The 16787-nt window shown below is 45.4% G+C and overlaps 1 protein-coding gene across 2 annotated transcripts in view; it reads right to left on the reverse strand.

Moving 5' to 3' along the window:
- Positions 1-16787, reverse strand: part of ATAD2B (ATPase family AAA domain containing 2B) — a 167184-nt gene that overhangs the window by 57452 nt on the left and 92945 nt on the right. The window contains exons 20-22 of one of the 2 annotated variants that reach the window (XM_024194058.3): positions 11958-12093; positions 11454-11635; positions 9064-9223 (exon numbers count right to left, since the gene is read on the reverse strand). In XM_024194058.3, the coding sequence (XP_024049826.2) occupies positions 9064-9223; positions 11454-11635; positions 11958-12093 (478 nt within the window). Of the gene's footprint in view, positions 1-9063; positions 9224-11438; positions 11636-11957; positions 12094-16787 lie in introns of both variants that reach the window. The other variant, XM_024194057.3, reaches the window with a different exon arrangement.

The raw sequence follows: 16787 nt of genomic DNA on the forward strand, positions 1-16787 counted from the left end.
CAGTAAATACACTGACATTGCAGACAGGTGGTTACTACTGACAGGCATTTTGTAAAAACTCGAGGTGCAGCTTAGAGGCCAAATGGGAGGACTCTGAACTAATAGTGGTCATCCAGCATCAGAAAGCAGAGAAACTTCCTGTGCAATGGATGTATTGGCACATGAAAGTATGTGTGCTGCAAGTTGAGGGTACTGAACCAGTACATGTGATCTAAAGAGGGTATGGTGGATGCAAGAGTCACCAGGTGAAATTTGACACTGGTTATTTAAGTGCTGAGGAGCCTGAGATCTAGTATGGGTCACCAGCTCCTTTCTTCTTTAGTACAAGAAAGTAAGGGGAATAAAATCCTCTCTCTCTGAAGGCTAGCAGTTGAGGCTCTATCACACCCAGTTCCAATAGAGAATGTATTTCTTGGTGCATGAGACTCACATGAGATTATTTCCTGAAAAGGGATGGGGGAAGGTATGAAATTGGAGGGTATGTCCCTCTTGGATTAACTACAAGACCCAACAGTCTGATGTTATTGCAGTCCAGACATCCACAAAGAGAGGCAGGAACCAAAATAGAGGGAGTGGCAGGAGAGAGGGATACAGATCCACATTGTCCTGTGCAGTATACCCAACCAAAGCATCAAAATTATTGCTTCTGTGACTGAGATGGTTGGATAGTAGATGACAAGGCTGGTTCTCTCTTTTGGAACCTCTCTCTTTTTCTGAACTGGCTTGATTGTTTCTGATGGTTAAAAACATGAAGTAGTTGATTGGGATTTCTGCCTAGAAGAGAACTGGGATTTATAATACTTTCTTCTAAAATTTGGGAAGTAAAGGCCCAAAGATCTGACCATGGTCCAACAATCCTTGAAGGAATGCAATTTTGTGTCTGTCTTTGGACTGAACAAGTCCTTCCCATTAAATGTCAAGTCTTGCACTGTAGTCTGCACTTCCTTAGGGAGTCCTGACACAGACAAACCTGAATCCCTTCACTTGCAAATTCCATTAGCCAGCAATATAGCTCCCATGTCCATAGAGTCTAGAACTGCCTATAATGAGTGGTAGCAATGAATTGACCTTCTGCATAGATCAATTCAAACTCCTTCAGATCTGAAGGTAATTTGTTTGAGAAATCTGCCAAATAATTTGCAATTATGATCTGAAGAGATGCTGAAGAATAAACTTTTCAGCCAAAAAGATCTAACTTCTTTGGTTCTGTCTCCCTGGAGGTGGATTTGTGTACCGGCTTGGATTTTCCACTCACTGTGGTGATTACCAGGGATGACTGTGTACAGGATAAAAGGTTAAATTAGTTTAAAAAGAAAAAAATGTTTTCTGTAGGCCATGGCAGTCATGGGAAGGCCTTGCAAGGCAACGGCTTAATTGGAAAATCTGGATATAAAAGGTAACTGATAAGATAGAACAAAGAAAAGGTCCCAATTATCAGGAATAGTTAATAATAAGAAAGGATTTAACAGGCAGTGACACTAAACTGGCCAAACCTGGTTTTTAGCCAAGTTAGCAATAGGCAATGACTTCACTTGTTTATTAAAGTGTATAAAAGGGTAAACTCTTAAAGTGTTCATTGCTAATACCAGCCTAACCAAGTTAGGACTGACCATTGTGGGTCTAAACCCTTGAGGTTAGCCTGTTTGTAAGTATCTTGATTGAATGCTTATACATTTGATTTAATTGGAGATTGGTCCTACTTTGAGCAGAGGGTTGGACTAGATGACCTCCTGAGTTCCCTTCCAACCCTGATATTCTAGTATTCTATGATTCTAAATATTTTGTTACTGTTTGGATTAGTAAATTGCTTATTATTTAGGCTTTTTAGGAATGTATACAGCTATTGTATAAATACCATTTGGCCTTTGGATTTAATAAGGAACTTATGGTTAAATTAGTGTAGTGGTAATACCCTGCATAAATAGTCATTCCAACGCTGCATCAGAAGCGAATAGAAATATTCAGATCTCTAAGGGGAGAACTCGTATTTTTGTTCACCCTTCTGAGATTGCTGTGAAAGATGGTGGGCGATGGCCCATAAATACTCCCCTGGCTGGAGGATTCCCTTATTAATTGGGAGGGCTATTCTGCTCTGTGCAGCTGGTTGCAGGATATGAAATAGCTTGTATGTTTTCTCCTGTACCAGGTCCGAGGAATCTTCCAGAGCCTCTTTCACTCTCTTTAAAAGCTCTTGATTCATCTTAAAATCATCCCCATTATTGGAAGAATGTAGGAGATCATTGTTTTGTCCAGTGAAGATGATGAGAAATCTTGGCGTGGAGAAGTGTCATCCTGCACTCCTCCCTCCTCCTCTTCGGAGATAGGTTGTTGAAACTTCATAGCCACTTGATGTATGGGGGAAGGAACAAGTCCCTGAGGGCTTTTCTGACACAATTAAAATGCAGGCTCCTTCAGAGAAGCTGAATGATGGCTTGGGTTTCTTCGGTGTTGAGGCCAGCCGGGCCAGTATGGCCAAGGCTGGAATCCATACAGGTAGGGCACATTAGCCCAAGAACCCCAGAGTTATGAACACCAGAGTTACGATCTGATCAGTCAACCATATACCTCATTTGGAACTGGAAGTACACAATCAGGCAGCAGCAGAGACAAAAAAAGGGGGGGTGGAGCTCAAATACAGTACAGCACTGTGTTAAACGTAAACTACTAAAAAATAAATGGAAAACACATTTCTCTTCTGCATAGTAAAGTTTCAAAACTGTACTAAATCAATGTTCAGTTGTAAACTTTTGAAAGAACAACCATAATGTTTTGTTCATAGTTACTAACATTTCAGCGTTATGAACAACCTCCATTCCTGAGGTGTTCGTAACTCTGAGGTGCTACTGTACTCCTTTTCTCTTGAAGGAGTCGGTGGAGGTGACCGAGGTTCCAGAAACTGCTCCTTGTTAGGTACCTGAAGATGAAGAGGAGGAAGGTGAAAAATCCTCCCAAGAGTGGAGCTGAGCTGAGCGGGAAGGTGCCACTATCCATTATAGAGTAGATGGCTTCGTATGACCCTGAACTCAGGGACCCAGCAATATCTTCAAATGACAGACACTCTGGGTTGCTCAGGTGGAGACTTTGATCTAGCCAACAAAGGAGAATATTCTAATAAATGAGTCCCAGGTCAGGAGTCACTCTTATGTCAGATGTGTCCCTAAAAGCGACAGCCAAAAACATTCCTCGTATATGTGCATGAAGGGTGTTGAGCTTGGTACGATAGGTAGTATTCACTCATCAGTGGTTGATAATCTCAGTACCACAGGAGTTGACCTCATAGTCTTAGATGTCCTCTGACCTGGTGCCAAGGAGTTTGAGTACAGTTGCCCCGGTACCGGAGCTTTGGCACATGTCAGGGTATGATGTAGCTTCGATACCAAGTGACCTCATGCCAAAGATTACTTTAGGGACATCTTTAAATGCAAAGCCAGTGTGAAGACTGAACTCTCCAGTGCTGCATTTATTCTCAGTGCCAATTTGCCTGATGCCACCTTAAGTGGATTCCTCTGTATCTGTAATTCTATCTTCCTGTTGCATGGAAGCAAGGAATGGGACAGAGACTTAGAAGTGGTTCTGAAAGAATGTTTTTTACTTCCTTTGGCAGCAGGGGCATCTGACCTCTTCACCTGCTAAGTTTCAGAGCTCTTGTGAGAGGAAAGATGCTTCTTGGGGGGGGACAGAGCTCAGAGTTACCTGCCTCATCTCTGAGGCACTTTCAGGCTGGGTCTTCAGCATAAACACTAAAAATCCTTGCAGCTGTGGCACGTCAAAGTCCAACTGTAATCTCACAGATTTCGCCATTAGAAAGAGTCTTAGTATGTACTCAAGATTTTTGAGTGCACTTCCTCAAGACCCAGCAAATTGCACAGTTTGAAGGAATCTCTCTCTCACCTAAACAAAACACACAAGCATTGTGTCTATCCATGAGGGAAGCATTGTGTCTATCCATGAGGGGATTTATCTTCCTACATGATGGACATAACTTGAAGCCTAGCGAATGATGTTCCTGCATAAAGGCCTTTGACAGTAATGTAACAGTTCATAGGCTAACTAACAGCACTAACCTAAAACTATTTTTTTTCCTAATGTGCTAACAGAATTCTAAATAACTATCCTAAATAATAAAAGAAAAATATTCACAAAGAAAAACCACCACCAACAGCTATCTCTACTAAGGAGGACACTAAATTGTTCCAACTCTCAGAAGGGGGGCTATTAGAAGACATTGAGTAGCGAGCAGGGACACAATGCCCTTTATGTCCGCGGAAGGGATTGTGGAGGTGTGAAGGGTGCATGTGCAACCCCTGGTGGACTCTCCTCATAAAAACATCTGACTCCTGTCCAGAAGGCATGTGTGCACCATGAGTGGGATCCACATGCACAGGAACTCATAGAAAAAACTATCCGTTTGGAATTCCTACCCAAAACTGGAAATAACATGAAATAGTTAAATCTGCTTCTGAACTATTAAACCAGCAAGTGTTCCCATTTAACTACTGGGGAGTATAGTTGAAGAAATAACATGGGAAGTCCCTATACTGTCTCAAGAAAAGAAAAATAGCAGCTATACGGCTCTATTTTACATGAAGTATAGTGTGACCAGCAACCTTCTACGGGAATGCTCTGACTAGAGGAGTTAGCTCTTGGAACAGACAATGACCTATAGAAATTAATGAACAACAAGTTCTTGAACAAACAGTGAGGTATCTCACAAAAGGGAGAGCCTCTGAAATAACGCTAATGGGTGTTATGTAACCTTAGGAGTGCTTGGTATGGAGCACTAATCTTAAATGGAAAGTTGTCGCCCAAGGAAAATGAATGGATAAAAACAGCATCAAGCCAGATGTAAAAGCAGCCTGTCTTCCTATAGTAGAGGGATGCAGTTATTGCCTCAGTTTCCCTCTTGGTTTCCTTCTGGTCTGTAGTTTTCAAGCAGTTCTGGTGAGTTGAAGTGACTTGGCTCGCCAATTAGGTCATAAATACTGTCCCCTTCCTCAGTATAACTAAAAGGTCAACAAAACAGTCTCCCACCCTACCTCATGTTGGACCACAGCCCTTCCCCCAGGCATGATTATTTCAGTTCTTTGCCAGACACAACAGTCCCTTCAGCCCTGATGTCAAAGGGTTCGGAGAAGGGGGTATTCCTCCTGCCCTTGCTGGAATCCACAGCGTAGGCCCCCACATACATCAACTCTAGCCTCAATCCACACTGCAGTATAAAGCCAAAGCCTCGTCCTCTCATACTTCATACACACCCTTCCTGCAAGGGGGTGAGGGGGTTAGTTCTGCCTCTAATTCCCTCCGAGGCCCTTTCCCTCAGCCTCCTCCAACTGTTTTCCAGGCCTCCTGCCTGGTCACAGTTGAAAGTTTCATCCCAGGTACTGCTTCAACCTTGGACTCTCCCAAGATTGCACTATATTCAGTCCTGAACCCACCTGACCTCAGTCATAAAGGTCACTTAGTCATCTGAACCCCCATACAACAACAATTCCCAGGACCTCTGCAGATTACATTTCCCAATACTGAAGCACTGAGCCTCCAGTGACACTTGGGCTGGTGTTGCCTGGTTTTGAAGGGGCCAACACATTCTGTTACACTGCAACTATTCCTAGGGAATGAAATGAGTTTAAGTGCATTAAATCTGCCCTACAGTATCAGATTTTTGCCATTAGGAACAACTTGTTCCTAATTAACAGGGTTATGCAATTATGCAAGTCTCCATAGTCCCAAACACTGCAAGCTGTACATGGAAATTCAAGGAAACTACTTCAGCTCAAAATCCAACTGGCCTAAGAAGTAAGTGCACTGTTGATGCATATAAGATTGGTATCCTAGGTTCCAATTTTTCCAAGGAACAGCACTGAATGATAAATTTCAATCGAACCAGCTAGACAGAATCTTCATCAGTAACAAAGATCTTGGAGAAATGCCTTATATTTGAATAGCAGCACCTACTGGTTTGCAATTTGCATTTGTAAGGAGGAGGTCGAATAAATTTTCCTGCCCAGGAGATCCAACTTCTTTATCCTTCGGAGTGGACTTGTACCTCCCTTGACGTGACCTCTCATTGGCTACTGTCATGACAAGCAAGTTAAGGGCAGGATGCAAATAAAAACACTTGAATCCCTACATAAATACATAATGATTGTCCATATGCTTTCTCATAGATGTCAAAGATGTTGGGACGTTCCACAAAGCAGCAGGTTCCAACACTGCATTGTTAACAGAGCTATTCTCCCTAGGTTCTAGGACTTAAAAATATCCACTAACTTGTGCATGTTTTCCTGCACCAATTCGGCCTGTATATCTATGGCCAATGCCAATCATCTAAGGAGGTCCTCCTGTGCCTGAAAGTGTTCAGCACTGGAGAGGAAGCATCTGTTACCATGGTGTCATCTGGTGATGAGGAAGATGAAGGAAAAGGTGTCACTGGCCTCTCTGGATGCAGTACCAGACCTTGCACCTGTTCTGAGGTAGTGTCCTCCACCTGAATCTGCAATGTAGGTGGCTGGGGAGGTGATGCCATGGGTGGGTTGGGTGCTCTTGCCCGGAAGTGGGTTGAAGGTCAGGACCTTAAGAAATAAGGAACATCCTATGGATACCCAGGCCACTGTGGATAGGGATAAGGCATCAGTGGCCAGTAGGCATTGGGCCAAGAACCTGTCTCTGCTGCGGGAAGAGTCATGGATGAGAAAGGGGTCAGGATGAGAAAGGGGTTCTCAACTGTCTTTTAGACTGGGAGGGAGGACCTCAAGCTTGACTACGATGAATTCCCAAAATCATCCAGAGGTAATGGGGGAGCAACCCCTGGCAGAGCAAGACAGAGTCCAGCCTCATCAGAGGTCCAATGTGCAGGCTGCATCAGTCCCAAGACTGACAGAAGTTGGTGCCCTGAAGGACTGGCAAGGGCAATGCATTCTCATTTGGTACCAATGCCAAAAAAGGCACAGACACTGGCATCGGTACTGATCCAGTAATGATACAGTCTGCACCATGACGACTATTGGTGCCAAAGATGACTGCTGTGCTAACAAATCCCTCAGCACCAGTACCAGCGCCAGCCTCAATTATGTACTCAATATGATATGCACTGTTGAGGGCGGTGTTGGCAGCTGAGATACCTGCGGAGTTAACCTACACAGTGCCATCATTGCTGATGAAGTCGCAGCACCTGAATATTCCCAGACAATTGGAGAATGAGGATCCAAAAGGCAACGCACATCTGACATTGCCTGATATGTCAAAGGACTGGACACCACTGGTGCCAATGTCACTGGTACCAGACTCAGCAGACATCCCATGGACAGAGCCAGAGTCGGCGGTACAGCCCCAAATTAATGTTGCCTCGGTATTGGAGAGCAGGTAAAAGGGCCAGTTCCATCACGTGTACCTGAAGAATCAAGGTGCCAGCCTGCACTGATTCTGGCAGAGGAGGACTCTCTCCAAGCTCTGGAGTGGCTATGGTCTGTTTTATAGGTCATTTTCTCAGAGGCCCAAGGGAGGTGAATGATCCCTCTTCCTCCTAGAGGAGGCCTCAGAGTCTGGCAGAGGAACATCGTCTTGTTATGGTTATGATGGTGGCTGAGGAGCCAATACTGTGCCTGGTGCCAACCAGGACTCATGGCATGCTGCATCAGGTGCTGCTTGAGACTCAAAGTCCCTTGACACCTGCATTCTTAAACGATTTGCAAATAGAGTACCTTTCCTTAATGTTCCCCTCTCTAAACACTACACATGAGGATCACTATTAGGAACAGCCACCCCACACGCCAGACAGAGCTTAAATCCTGGTGAAGGCATTCCACCTGAAAAAACACAGCTACTCAACCTAACTTTTCTAACTAAGGCACTACTAGATAACTAAGTATTATGACTATTTACAACAAAATTTCAGAAGAATGAAATACAAAATCAGAGTGAAGAAACCCCACACAAACTCCAGCTCAAGCTGAGGGCAGTGAGAAGGAATGGGGGGTGGGGAAAGAAAGAGGGTCAGAGCAGCAGTGCCCTTAATAGTCATGTGAGGGGCCATAAAGAAAAGGTGCAAGCACCGGCCCTATGGCTACTGCTAGGCAAACTTTTCTGGCTTTGGTGCACTGGACACATGCATACCTGAGTGGAACATATCTGCAACCACTCAAAGAACTATTTCTTGTTTTGTCTCATGGTATTTAATGAAAACCTTTTAATTCACTGTCTTCATTTGATGATAGGATCAGTTTTCCATTCATCACACTATACTAACAAATACTTTAAAGGGGCATTTTCTTTTTCATTTTAAAACCTGACTTGAGCTTTCGGAAGCTGTCAGATCAAACGCTTATTTAGCAACATCCATCTTCCCAACGCACAATAATGCATTCTTTACAACAAATACAGAGGATGACATTTCCCATATCTGCAGGTGGACAGCCTTCACACTAATGTCTTCTTGTAGTTTTGTTTTGTTTTTAATTGGAAACAGCCACATGAAAAACTGCCACTTAAATACATTTGCAAGACAATTCTTCCCTAATCAACTAAAACAGACCTCTTTGTTTGGGATTAGTTCTGCTCCTTCCCCCACCCCCAGTGGTGAGTTCTTAATTTAGTGGATGAATTTGGTCCTCATGAAAGTGAGGATCACAGCTGGAGGCAAATGCATAGCATGGCAAGGTGCTGTGCAGGATTCTCCATATAGCTCTGCCAAATTATGTGATGGTTTTATTATGTGGACAGATGTCCCCTGAAGACCAAGAAGCAACTACCAAATTCATTCTCACTTCGGACCTACTCAGTATTGGAACCCGATTTACCAGAAGTGAATGTTAAGTGCTTTAGCCCTACTTTGCTTACTAGTTCCTGCACACTCACTGCACTACATAGCTCCTAGAATTTTTCACTTAAATTCTAACTGTCCACTTAAGAGTCTCTCAGAATATTAAAAACACAGACCTTCAGGGAAAAATTACTTGTTTAGCTAATTTATAACACAGTATGAAGTTTGCTTTGATGCCTGAATAATCATACACATGATTAAACAACTATTTTTCAAATTTAGGTAGGCCAAAACTATTTCCTTACCTCCAGGGTCTTTGTCTGGATTATATTCCAATGCATTGCTACAGATGAGATCAATATCTGTTAGGAAATCCTTGGCAGTCAAATAGTTGTGTTTATCAATTTTGGTTATTACTGTTGACAGGTCCATTGGTTCTTTGATAACTTCAAGATAATCTGAAACCTACAATCAAACAGCATACTGAAGTGACACAGGGCCTTATGCATTTCATCGGCACACTTTCCCACGTTATACACATATTTATGCAGCATACTTAGTACTAATTAAGAAATGTGCCAGTTCAACATTTTGAGCATTCTCATTTTCAACACATCTTTAATTCAAACATTTTAAACACAGAAATTGAAATTACAGTGCTGGTGTTAGACTGCTAAAGTTATAGTTCCTTCAGAGAATCAATGATACGTCTAATTTTCAGAGCAAACTAAATTGGTGCTGCAATTAAAGCCTCTTTGATATTATAACATTGTCCTGAACATGAAAAATAGTGGGCCTACCCCCACACAAAGCAGAACTGTGAAACTGTTTCTCCATTCTGTAGGTAAGCCTTTTTTGTTAGTTTAAGTAGTCAAATCATTAATCTTTAAAAATAATTTTCTGCAAAACATTTGCAATAATAATCTGTATGAACACCAAATCTAATTTTGCCACCATGGACTTTACAGCAGGGCTTTCTCAGAAGAAGGCCCCTTGTCTGTGGAGTTCACTGCCTTCTATGGTGCACCTCATCATGGGTTCAGCAGCCCTCCAGGCAGAGTGAAAGGTATTTAACTGAATTAACTATATGATGAGGGGTTAACTCTTGGCAAGAGAAGATACCGACAGAGCTCTACTAACTGTAGCTCACTGAGATATGCATGTATTTATTATTTATTCTTTACTTCGATTAAAACAAAGTATGCTTTTGCATGAGTGCTTCAATGTAATTAAGATTACAATCAATTTAAAATGTAGGTAGGCCTCAGTGTTTGTGTAGTCCTGAATATTTTAAAATCACCCATATATTAAGGTGATGGTTGCCAAAAAAAGGAAATACGTTTAGATCAAACTGTAATGGCTCCAGAGGAATAATTTTTGATTAACCAGGTAAACATGCATTTTTAGAAATTCCAACAAAAAATATATCACAACATAAATCTTAGATTAAGACCATACTTCAACGTCATATACAATACCTATCTACTGTCTAAATGCTTAAACATATATTTAAAGTGCATTTTCTATTCTGAACAGGCAGTAAAAATGGCATCCCCAAATGTAAACTGTCCAGTTTACACGTAGAATGATATTTTTCTAAACAGAGGCCCCTGTTAACTCATCCTGGGATCTAAAAGTCAACCTGTATTTTTTCAAGTGTATCACCACCAGTAATAGAATCTTCATGTGAAACTGCAAATTTATATAGCAGATCAGTTAAATAAGAAAAGGAGGTCTTCTCGTTAAGGCATTAGGGACCGGGACTTGAGAGATATGGGATTAATTCCTAGCACTGTCACAGATTTTGTATAACCCTTTGGCAAATCACTGAATCTCATCTGTGTCAATTCCTCATCTATAAAATGAAGATGATAATATTCCTTCTGCATAGTTGAAGAGAATAGTTCATAGTTCTTTAACAAACAAGTTAAGTTACAAATAATGTTCAAATACTGAATCTGGCTTGAAGCTGGTGGAGGACTGGATGGGGCCTCACATAAATGCCTGTTAACTCTGCATGTAATTTAAAGTGCAGTTCTTCTCTAAAAAATTACACTAAAAATGACATTGCAGGGTCCCATTTTTATTGTCTCTCAATGACTTACAGAACAAATGTTCAGATTGGAAGTAGAAGAGTGGTTTTTTTCTTACTGCCATCCCTACAAAGTTAGTATTCTATCTGAAAGCCAAGCTAGGCTCTCTCCTTTTCACACACCAGCACAGTAATAGACTTGCAGGCCAAATGATGCCCTCAGTTATAACTGCAACCCAACTGTCTTCCAATTATGTCCTTCAACAGTAAAAGCTAATTTTTGTTAATTAAAGAAAGCAACTACAATTCCAAATACATCCTGGTAGCAGATTTGATGAATAAGGTGCTACCATTTTTATAATGCTGATTTTCAGAGTGGAAAAGCACTTTAAACTGACTAGTATAGGCTAGAGTAATGAAAGTTTTTCTGCTGAACCAGTAGTGTGTCCAAGAATATGCTTCTGATCACTCACACTGTGGTACAGAAGGTTATGACTAAGCCACCAGTTGATTACTGATGGGCAGAATTGGCTAGGTCATGGATAGCAAGGATATCTGGGATATTAATCTACCCATGCCCTTTTTAATTAATAATATTTTTTTTCTAATAGGTTCAACTTCATTTTTTGCACGTTACTGAAACAAGACCTCTTCAATATCCACCGGTTTGCTGAAGATGTTAAAGCGTTTGTCTGTGGCCAGCCTCTTGGTAACATCCCTGAGAAACAACCGCAGTTCTCTCAATGTGTTCTCCTCCTGGTCCTCCATTCGTTGCTTTTCTGTTTCTGAGAGCTGGCGGGGAGGAGACGGTACTGCAAGAGGAAGAACTTCCAGAGCACAAAGAGCTGGGGAAGAAAGCAGGAAAAAGTAGTATTAGTAAGAGGGAATTGTAAGATTACCCCTTTCTGGACTTTCACAATGCATTTAATCAAGGGGGGGGGGGATTTCCCATTTTCCTTCCGACTTTTCAAACTTCACCATTTAAGCGCCTTCCCGTCTCACTCAGTATAATAGAAACAAGCGAGTTCTGCACATTGATAAACTGGCAGTTAGGGTCATTAACAACTGAATTTCCCAAAACCATTTAAAAAGAAAAACATTTTACAGTACAAAACTTTATTCAAACAGATTCTCACACTACTGTGGCTTTATTGTAAAGTAGCTTACCAGCCTGTTTCCTTTTGGGAGGGGGCATTGATGCCTGATTAAGAATTAACTCCTGGAAAAATCTCAGTCTGTCTTCTTCACTTGGTCTTTGAATATAAAAAACCTCTTCATACTGGATTCTAAAGATACACTTCACCTGCCAGAAAACAATGTCATGAAAAGTCAAAGGATTCAACTTGTTCTTGAACTATTTGATCAATGTATATTTTAAACACAGAGGATCAACTTTTCAAAAGACACAAACTGGCCGTATTTAAGAAGTTACCGAACCATTTCCAAAGAAGCACAACGTCCAAGGAAAAAACGGTTACCTACCTTTTCGTAACTGCTGTTTTTCGAGATGTGTTGTTCACATCCATTACACATTAGGTGTGCGCGCGTTGCATGCACGGATGTCGGAAACTTTTTCCCTTAGCGGCTCCTGTCGGGCCAGCAGCGGTCCCTCCCCCCCCGCCAGAGCGGCGCCCCGCTCTAGCATATATATACACACCTGCCAACCCGACCCTCCCTCGGTTCCTTCTTGCCGGTGACTCCAACAGAGGGGAAGGAGGGTGGGAAGTGTAATGGATGTGAACAACACATCTCGAAGAACAACAGTTACAAAAAGGTAGGTAACCATTTTTCTTCTTCGAGTGATTGTTCACGTCCATTACACGTTAGGTGACTCACAAGCTTACCATAGGAGGAGGATAGGAGTCAAGCAATGATTGAAGCACAGCCCTGCCAACTACCGCGTCCTCTCTGGTCTGATGATGGACTGCGTAATGGGCTGTGAATGTGTGCACCGACGACCCGGTGGCCGCTTTACAGATCTCCTGGAGTGGAACCTGCACCGGGAAAGCCGTCGAGGATGCTTGGGCCCTAGTCGAGTGAGCCCTGATCGCCGGGGCTGGTACTTTGGCGAGCTCATAGCATGTGCGGATGCAAAGCACAATCCATTATGATAATCGTTGTGCCGAGATAGGCCGGCCTTTCATTCTCTCCGCAATGGCAATGAACAGTTGTGTCGACTTGCGAAATGGCCTGGTCCATTCCAGATAGAATGCCAGGGCCCTACGGACATCGAGGGTATGCAGGCTGCGGTGGTTCGGGTCCGTATGGGGCTTGGGGAAGAACACCGGTAAACAAATGTCCTGCCCCATATGAAATTTCAAGACCACTTTAGGGAGGAATTTGGGGTGCGGTCTCAGCTGCACCTTGTCCTTATAAAAAAAAACTGTATATGGAGGTTCCGAAGTGAGGGCTCTCAACTCCGACACCCTCCTAGCCGATGTAATGGCCACCAGAAACACTACCTTCCATGAGAGGTGCATGACAGAGCAAGAGGCTACGGGTTCAAAGGGTGGTCCCATGAGCTTAGTTAGGACCAGGTTAAGGTTCCATGTAGGGACCGGCAGGCGTGAGTAGGGGAACACCCTTTCCAGCCCCTTTAGAAATCGGACTACTGTGGGGTTGGAAAATATCGAATGCCCCAACTCTCCCGGGTGGAACACCGATATGGCGGCCAGATGCACTTTAATTGAGAAGGGGGCGAGCCCTTGATGTTTGAGGTGCAGCAAGTAGTCCAGTATTGATGGGACGGAGGCCTGCAGAGGCTGTATGTGATTAGGCTCGCACCAGTGGGAGAACCTCTTCCATTTGGCAAGGTGAGTCGCTCTTGTGGAGGGCTTCCTACTACCAAGGAGAATTTGTTGGACCTGGTGGGAGCACCTATTCTCCGTAGCGTTTAGCCACAGAGATTCCACGCCGTGAGATGTAATGACGGTAGGTTCGGGTGGAGTAGGCGACCCCGGTCCTGCGTGATGAGGTCTCGGTGCAGGGGTAGGGTAATTGGGGCAGTCAATGACAGTTCCAGCAGGGTCGTAAACCAATGCTGGCATGGCCACGCCAGTGAGATAAGGATAATCGCCGCTTTGTCCCTGCGGGTCTTGAGCAGGACCCTGTGGATGAGCGGGAAGGCGTACCTCAGGCTCCCGCCCCACTGAATCGCGAAGGCACTGCCAATGAGCCCAGGCTGAGGTTCTGGAATGAACAAAACCAAGGGCATTGGCTGTTGTCCTTGGTGGCGAAGAGATCCACCTGGGGAAAACCTCACCTCCGGAAGACTGAATGCAGGACATCCTTTCTTAACGTCAATTCATGCACGTGATACGACCTGCTGAGGCAGTCTGCTAACCTGTTTTGATCCTCCGGAAGATATGTTGCCACCAATTGGACTGAGTGGGCTATACAGAAGTCCCATAGGAGGAGTGCCTCGTGACAGAGGGGAGAGGAGCGGGCCCCGCCCTGCTTGTTTATGTAGAACATGACGGTAGTGTTGTCCGTCAGAACTGACACGCTGTGGCCTTCTATGGTAGCGTGAAAGGTCTGGCAGGCGAGACGAACCACCCTTAACTCCTTCACATTGACGTGGAGCAACTTTTCCTCCCTGGACCATAAGCCCTGCGTTCGTAGGTCCCCTAAGTGTGCCCCCCAGCCCAGGTCTGACGCATCTGTTACTAGCGTCAGGGTGGGCTGCGGTGTAGTGAAGGGGACCCCTTCGCAAACTTGCTGTTGATCGAGCCACCAGTGGAGGGAGTTTGAGACCCGAGCTGGGATTGTCACTACAAGGTCCAAGGGGTCTCTGCTGGGGCGATACGTTTGGGCTAGCCACAGCTGTAACAGTCTGAGTCTCAGGCGGGCATGTTTGACTACCTGTGTGCAAGCCGCCATGTGCCCCAGGAGTTGCATATAGCACCTGGCTGTGGTTGTGGGAAATTGTTGAATGGAGGTTACAGCTCTTTGAATGGCCACGAACCTGGGAACTGGAAGACTTGCTCGTGCCTCCACCGAGTCTAGGACTGCTCCTATGAAGTCCAGTCTTTGTGTGGGGATCAGCGAGGACTTGGGCACATTGACCAAGAGACCGAGCTTGTGGAACACATGTAACGCCAGTGTCACATGGGAGCGAACCTCGTCCTGCCCGCGAGGAACCAGTCGTCCAAGTATGGGTATACCCGCATCTTTCTTTTTCGAAGAAAGGCTGCCACCACGGACATGCATTTCGTGAACACTCAAGGGGCCGTTGCCAGGCCGAAGGGCAAGACCGTAAATTGGAAATGGTGCTGGTTGATGGTGAAACGCAGGAACCGCCGGTGAGCAGGACGGATGGCAATGTGAAAGTACGCATCTTTCATATCGAGGGCAGCGTACCAATCCCCCGGATCCAGGGATGGGATAATAGCGCCAAGGGAGACCATGCGAAAGCGGGCCTTCACTAAGAATTTGTTTAGTTTGCCAAGGTCCAAAATGGGGCAGAGACCCCCTTTTGCTTTGGGGATAAGGAAATATCTGGAGTAGAACCCTTTCCCTTTTAGGTCTGGAGGGACCTCTTCCACCGCCCCTGCCCTGAGGAGGGCCTGCACCTCCTACATAAGGAGTTGCTCGTGAAAGGGGTCCCTGAAGAGGGACGGGGAGGAGCGGTGGGAGGGAGGGGGCGAGGAGAACTGAAGAGTGTATCCCACATCCACCGTGCGAAGGACCCAACGGTCCGATGTTATACGGGACCAAGCACGGTAGAAATGGGACAAACGGTCCCTGAAACATATGGGAGGATCCAGTGTGAGGGTCGGTATGCTGTCACCGATTGCAACTTCAAAATCCTTGTTTGTTGCCAGGTTGCGGCTTGCCCTGGCCTTGGTTTTGGTTAGGCGTGTTGTTTCGCCTATGCCTGCTGTCTCTGCCCCTTCTGCGGTACGGTTCCTGCCTGGGGCAAGGGTGGTACTGCCTCTGCTGCGGCGGTTGGGGCTTAAAGGGCTTCCTCTGTATCGCTGGGGTGTACATTCCCAATGACTTGAGGGTCGCTCGGGAGTCTTTGAGGCTATGCAGCCTGGCATCCGTTTGGTCTGAGAACAAGCTTGACCCTTCGAACGGGAGGTCTTGTAAGGTGTTTTGCACCTCTGGTGGAAGGCCTGAAGCCTGTAACCACGCCGAGCGCCTCATCACCACCTCTGACGCGACTGTCCTGGCAGCTACGTCCGCAGAGTCAAGGGAGGCCTGCAGAGAGGTTTTGGCCACCGCCTTCCCTTTGTCCACGATGGCTGCGAACTCGGGTTGCGAGCCCTGAGGCAGGGAGTCCTTAAACTTGGAGACTGATGCCCAAGAATTGAAATTGTACCTGTTCAGGATCGCTTGCTGATTAGCGATCCTTAATTGGAGGCCCCCGGACGAGTAGACCTTTCTACCAAACAAGTCCAAGCACTTTGCCTCCTTGGCCTTGGGGGCCGGGGCTTGTTGGCCATGTCGCTCTCGTTCGTTGACCACGGATACGACCAGCGAATAGGGTGTTCGGTGACAAAAGAGGAAGTCGAACCCTTTGGAGGGGGCGAAGTACTTCCTCTCTAGGCCCTTTGCAGTGGTGCACTGGAGGCCGGTGTTTGCCATACTGTCTTATAATTAGACTGTATCGTTTTTATGAGCGGGAGCGCGATTCTGGAGGGGCCTTCAGGGCTTAGGATGTCCACCATGGGATCCTCCTGCTCTACCGTCTCCTCCACCTGTAAACCCAAATTGAGGGCTACTCGGCGGAGTAGTTCCTGGTGCGCCCGATGGTCAACCGGGGGAGGGCCTGATACTGCCGTGCCCGCCACGGCTTCATCTGGCGAGGAGGAAGAAGTTAGAGCCTTCTGTGCTTCCTTCTGCATCTCCTCACCGGCTGGGAGCTCCTCTGGAGTCTGTCCAGCTGAGCGGGCCTGAGACGGTACCGGGCTCGGTGCCGTGTCGGCTCTCTCTTGCTCTCGTGGTCTGGAGACCGTGGCCTCCTTGTGAGAGATGGGGCGCCCCTGCGGGGAG

This window comes from Terrapene carolina, unplaced genomic scaffold (genome assembly GCF_002925995.2).
Source record: "Terrapene carolina triunguis isolate 2854851 unplaced genomic scaffold, T_m_triunguis-2.0 Scaffold42, whole genome shotgun sequence".
In the NCBI taxonomy this organism is placed as follows: domain Eukaryota; kingdom Metazoa; phylum Chordata; order Testudines; family Emydidae; genus Terrapene; species Terrapene triunguis.